Source organism: Protobothrops mucrosquamatus, unplaced genomic scaffold (assembly GCF_001527695.2).
Source record: "Protobothrops mucrosquamatus isolate PMUCROS unplaced genomic scaffold, P.Mucros_1.0 scaffold6386, whole genome shotgun sequence".
Lineage (NCBI taxonomy): Eukaryota > Metazoa > Chordata > Lepidosauria > Squamata > Viperidae > Protobothrops > Protobothrops mucrosquamatus.
In genome coordinates this window covers 6,137-12,465 of record NW_015392213.1, presented here as the reverse complement: position 1 = coordinate 12,465, position 6,329 = coordinate 6,137, and the positions used below count along the sequence as shown (strand labels likewise).

Sequence of the window (6,329 nt, the reverse complement as noted above, 5' to 3'; positions counted from 1 at the left end):
GGGATTGGCCTAGGGAATTTTAGTGGGGTTTTTAAGGGTAATTTTAAGGGTAATTTTAACGATTAGGCCTCTACGAATATTTTCTTTTAATTTGGTTTTAATTGATACTTGTTGTAATGTTGTTTTATAAGGCTGTTAGCCGCCCTGAGTCCGGTGTGGAGAAGGGCGGGATATAAATCAAATTAAATAAATAAATAAAATAAAATAGTGTTAAGGCACAAGGTTTGAAGGCAGGAGACTGTGAGTTCAAGTGCCATCAAAGCCAGCTGGGTGACTTTGGGCCAGTCACTCTCTCTCGACCCAACCCACCTCACAGGGTTATTGTTGTTGTGAGGTAAATAGGTGTATTGAATATCTTCATTGCCTTGAGTTGTTTATAAAAATAATAAAGGTAGGATACAAAAACAAACAAACAAAATCTAGTTACTGAAAACATTAATCAAAGAACTCCCCCCCCCAGCTGCTGCTATCAGCCTGACAGGGCCCCATCTTAATGACAGCTTATTTCTGTACCTTTAGCTATCTGCAGTGGCATTTTGTTTTTCCATAGGCTTCCCCAGGACTGTCCCACAGGCTGAATCGCTGGATAAGGTGTGGCCAATTGACACCGTGATTGTTTTAGACGTTCCTTTTGAGACCATCAAGCAACGTTTGACTGCACGCTGGATTCATCCTGCTAGTGGCAGGGTGTACAATCTTGAATTCAACCCTCCCAGAGTCTCTGTAAGTTTTGTCTATATCTAGTGCAGCCATGCAAAAACAAATATTGAAAGCTATCTGCTGATCAAACCATCAGTGTTCACCAACTTGCACATCGTATCCCATAGTTTCCAGCCAGCTGCTGAGCTGGGCAAATGTGTGCTAAATGTTGGCTGATTCTATCTGTTGCTAACCCCTGAAAAAAGTCCATTATGATTGTAATCAAAATAGAGTTGTGTTGTCTTTAAATAATTCCGTGAGCTAGGCTGGGATTAGAGTTAGAGTTCCTTCTCTTCTGTTGTGATGAGTAAACTATTAATCATAGCTGGCATGATTTAACAATATTCGGACAATATGTGTTGCTTCTTTATGTTTAGTTTGAAAATTGCTCATCTTTTGCAATCATCACAATGTAGGGACATAAATTGGAACTTTTCACTTCCAGAAACTGTATACTATTGGTAATTAAAAAGGAAATAGAAATATCAGCCTGCTGGGTCAAAAACCTTAGGCCTCAGACCTAAAAATAAAAATCATTTTAAAATGGCTGAAATGAACTAGCATGAGATTTCAGCTATTATTCTTTAAAATATTCGTTTGGGGATTTTATGGAGAACAACTTAAAATGTTGCAGATGTTACAGGGCAATTTACCTTATGATATGTCAGTAATACCTCCATAACTTGTTCAGTTCATAACTTGATTTTTTTTTACCAACTTACAGTTCTGTTTCTATATTCTTATACATACAATAATAGTGTTTTGTAGAAATCAGCAGTGATCAAACTTCGTAATAATAGCAACAATGTTAGCATGCATTAAGAAAGATTGGACATATCTTTTTGAAAGATCGTGTCATACAATACAGCCTTTTTGTTGCCATAGAAACCATCCTTCTCTCCTGCCCAATATTTTAAAACTGTCTCTTAATTGCTCAAGAGATTTCTTGGACTATTGCACGGAAGCTGAATATTTATTAAATATAAAGAATATTGCCTGTTAGACGATGTGCTAACTTCCGTGATAAAAATGTAGGCAGGAGTAGCAGCTTATGGCACAATTCAAAAACCAGACAGCACGCAAATTCCATAGAAGAAAACTCATAGATGTATAAACTGCTGTTGTTCATAGTAGGGAACTTTTCTTTTACCATAAACAGGGCCGTGATGATCACACAGGGGAGCCTCTTGTTCAGCGTGATGATGATAAACCGGAAACGATTATGAAGAGATTGAAATCTTATGAAGCAGAAACCAAACCTGTCCTGGAGTATTACCGGTAAGCACATTTCAGTGTGCAATATTTAGTCTAACACTTTCTCTTTAACATCTCTGCCACAACTTAGGGATGTTTCAGATGTGCTATGCAAACAGTGAGAAAAGAACCCTATGCATGGATTTTTGTCTTCCAATTCATGAGGTGGTCTAGGACAGGGGTCCCCAACCCCGAGGCCCACTACTAGGTGTATTTGCAACCAGGCCATGCGAGTGGCAGGCTGGCACATACACACATACACATGCAGCTTGACTTGCATGAGCAGCGGGCCGGCATGCATGCACATGTGTGTACACCTCAACATGCGCAAGTTGAGCTGCGCACACATGCATGTGTGCGTCAGCCCGCTGCTTGTGCAAGTTGAGCTGCATGTGCGCATGTGCACCAGCCCATCGCTCACATGACCTGCTTGCTCAAATGGAGCTTCCCGCGTGAACGCCCTCTGCTTGCGCAAATGGAACTGCGCATGCTCACTCACTGCTTGAGCGTCCTGGTTTCAAACGGGTTGTGCCCGGGGGTTGGGGTTCCCTGCTTTAGAGTCAAATCAACTCTGTCATGGAATCACTTGGATTTGTGCACCACCAAAACAATATTGCATGAACATTGTCCTCTGGCAACAGGGCAACAAACAGGACTTGGCCAATGGTTACAGTAACTTCTGTCATTTCCTAACCAGCCCCTGCAAGACAGTTGCTGCTGAGAAATGGTTTATTGGTTTATCTACTGCTTGCTGAGACAATATCTACAGTTATGACTGTATCCTGTGTCTTTATCTTCCCAGAAGTTGCTGGTTGCTCCATCAGCAGGGCTGTTTTCAATTGTGGTTATTATTTTACTGATGATTAAAGTTATACTTTGTCTTTCTGTTTGGATAAACAGTCAAAATGGTTTGCAGCCATTAAAATATGTCTTAGAAAACACATCATAAAATTGCTGGAAATAAAATAAGAGTTAAGTGCTACAATGGTATAATTAAAGTTTGCAAAAGAGATGCATTTTGGCCGTTTTCCTAAACCTTGGGAGAGAAGACTAAACATGGCTCTTAGGGAGGGAATGCACTTCGTGATCTGGAAGCTGCACAAGAGAAGGGCCTCTCCCACATGCCAGATAGTCGAGTTTCTGACTGCAAGGCCTTCTTCAAATCTCTGTCTCCTGCTAAGCCAAATAATGTGCTCTAAGTATAGACTTCAGGCACAGAACAAGAATTGATACAAGTTACCCGTGGTGTGTTTCCCCAAAACTAAGACCGGGTCTTATATTAATTTTTGCTCCAAAAGATGTATTAGGGCTTATTTTCTGGTTAGGGCTTATATTCAGGGAAATACAGTACTAAATGTGTCCATCTGGCTGACAATCTTAACTGGGGCTTATTTTTGGGGTGGGACTTATATTACGAGCATCCTGAAAAATCAGGCTAGGGCTTATTTTCCGGTTGGGTCTTATTTTTGGGGAAACACAATATATTAAGAAAGCAATATAGCTTGACAGGTCCACTATGAATGAAACAGTAGGCTTGAAGTAAGAGAAGGCCAAAAGAAAAGATGGAAACAGCTTGTAAAGCTGAAGGAGGTTTTAAAGCTACTTAATAAAAGAGTGCAAAAGCAAGTAAGGTAGTCCTCGACTTACAACAATTTGTTTAGTGACCATTTGAAGAGACAGTGGCATTGAAAAAGTAACTTACGACTGTTTTTCATACCTACAACCGCAGCAGCATCTCCAAGGTCACTTGATCAAAATTCGGATGCTTGGCAACTGACTCATATTTATGACGGTTGCAGCATCCTGGGGTCATGCAACCACCTTTTGCGACCTTCTTTACAAGCAAAGTCAACGAGGAAGCCAGATTCACTTAACAACCACGTTACTAAATACTGTTAGCAGTATTCCAGTATTTGAGGGGCTGCCACAGAGGAGAGAGTGTCAAGGACAAGAAACAATGGATGGAAACTAATCAAGAAGAGAAGCAACCAGTAAATAAAGAGGAATTTCCTGATAGTGAAGTCAATTAACCAGTGGAATGATTTGCCTCCAGAAGTTGTGGGTGCTTCATCACGGGAGGTCTTTAAGAAAAGACTGGACAGCCACCTGTCTGAAATGGTAAAAAAAGCAAGGTTCTACTTTTAGGCAAGAAAAACCAAATGCACAGATATAGTATAGGGGGTATTTTGCTCAATAGTAGTAACTGTTGAGAGGGACCTCGGAGTCCTAGTGGACAATCACCTAAATATGAGCCAGCAATGTGCTGCAGCTGCCAAAAAGGCCGACACAGCACTAGGCTGCATTAACAAAGGGATAGAATCAAGATCACGTGAAGTGTTAATACCACTTTACAATGCCTTGGTAAGGCCACACTTGGAATACTGCATCCAGTTTTGGTCACCGCGATGTAAAAAAGATGTTGAGACTCTAGAAAGAGTACAGAGAAGAGCAACAAAGATGATTAGGAGACTGGAGGCTAAAGCATATAAGGAATGGCTGCTGGAATTGAGTATGTCTACTTTAATGAAGAGAAGGACGAGGGGGAACATGATAGCAGTGTTCCAATATCTCAGGGGCTGCCACAAAGAAGAGGGAGTCAAGCTATTTTTCAAAGCGCCTGAAGGCAGGACAAGAAGCAACGGATGGTAACTAATCAAGGAGAGAAGCAACCTAGAACTAAGGAGAAACTTCCTGACAGTCAGAACAATTAACCAGTGGAACAACCTGCCTCCAGAAGCGGTGAATGCTCCAACACTGGAGGTTTTTAAGAAGAGACTGGACAGCCATTTGTCCGAAATGGTATAGGGTTTCCTGCCTGAGAAGGGGGTTGGACTAGATGACCTCCAAGGTCCTTTCCAACTTTACTATTATTATTATTATAAATGGTGTAGGGTCTCCTGCTTGAGCAGGGGGCTGGACTAGAAGATCTCCAAGCTCCCTTCCAGCTCTATTCTGATTAACTATAGTGATTCACTTAACAACTGTGGCAAGAAAGGGTGTCAAATGGGGCAGAAGTCGCTTAACAAATGTCTCACTTAGCAACAGAAATTTTGGGCTCAGCTGTCATAAGTCAAGGACTATCTGTATGCATTTTGTAAAAGTTTGCATACATGGAATAATATGCAAATCTTTAGAACACAGTATGCAAACTTTTAGTATGCCAACCTCTAGAACATAGAATCTTAAAACAAATAATTGTCCAATTGATCTCCTATACTAGACTCTCAGAATCTAAGAATTGAGAGAAAAACTGTTAATGTGCAAAAATAACTAATGTACTCTTGTCTTCTCTCTAGTCAAAAAGGAGTGCTGGAATCTTTTTCTGGAACAGAGACCAACAAAATCTGGCCTCATGTTTATCGTTTCCTCCAAACGAAGCTGCCTGAAGTGAATCACACGGGTTGAACATGATTCGTTTTACTAATATACGGAAACTACTAATATATGGCTAAATATCTAGTTTCTAGCAATCTTTGGAATCATAAAAAATTAGGAACGGACTGGGATTTTAGTGATGGAATTATGAGCCACCCTGATATATAGCTGTCTGAAATCTCTAAAATGACCATGTTTTAATTCTGTGCCAAAATCTAGTAGGATGATCGATTGCTAATTTTTTGTACTGGGTATATCTGGATTTTGTAAAATGTATTTAATAATAAACTGATTTTTAGCAACATTTAGTTAAAGTATCCATGGAGTCTGATAAGGATAGTAATTTGAAGTATCAGTCCCATTTTGAGAATTTACACAAGACCCCTTAAACAGGATGTAGGTAAGATCATAATAAAAAGAATGAGGTAGTCTGTTTTGTACTCTATGGGGCATGAGGCTTCTATAAAAGAACAGCAATCTTGAATATATCAGTTTACTATTTTGGAAACTTCCCTAAAACATCTGTATTAAGAATTCAGACTGAAAAATCTGTGTAGAACATTTTGTTTCAAGCTTCTAGACTACTTTTGTCAATATTTACCACAATGTTCCAATGCTTTGAGTTAGTACAGCTGACGGATCTTGTGGCTAGCAGTCCTGAAAGTGAACTTCGTACCATCTTGGTGTTTATATCAAGGGTGGACATGTTTTTTCCTGCCTAGGCATTTAAAATTTATCAATTAAATCAATGAGGGTTTTTTTTACGTTGAAAGCAGTAGTGTAGGAAGGTGCCTCTTTTTCTAGAGTTTCAGGACGGCATTAGTAATTTAAGATTACAGCATCCATTTTGCTTCTTCAAATGTACTATAATATTTGCTGTATCACAAACGCTTAGCTTCCTAATCTTATAGGATAGCATCCCATTAGCTTGGAAAAAAAAGGAAGGCAAAGAATTCTATTCAACCAATAACAGTTAAAACATCATAATGCACAACTATAAA

General features: G+C 39.6%; 1 protein-coding gene across 1 annotated transcript in view; it reads left to right on the top strand.

The window, feature by feature from the left end:
* Positions 1 to 5,358, top strand: part of LOC107300219 (GTP:AMP phosphotransferase AK3, mitochondrial-like) — a 9,645-nt gene extending 4,287 nt beyond the window's left edge. The window contains exons 2-4 of the mRNA XM_015829556.1: positions 551 to 723; positions 1,859 to 1,977; positions 5,250 to 5,358. Of these exons, the coding sequence (XP_015685042.1) occupies positions 551 to 723; positions 1,859 to 1,977; positions 5,250 to 5,358 (401 nt within the window). The remainder of the gene's footprint in view (positions 1 to 550; positions 724 to 1,858; positions 1,978 to 5,249) is intronic.
* Positions 5,359 to 6,329: the final 971 nt, after the last annotated feature.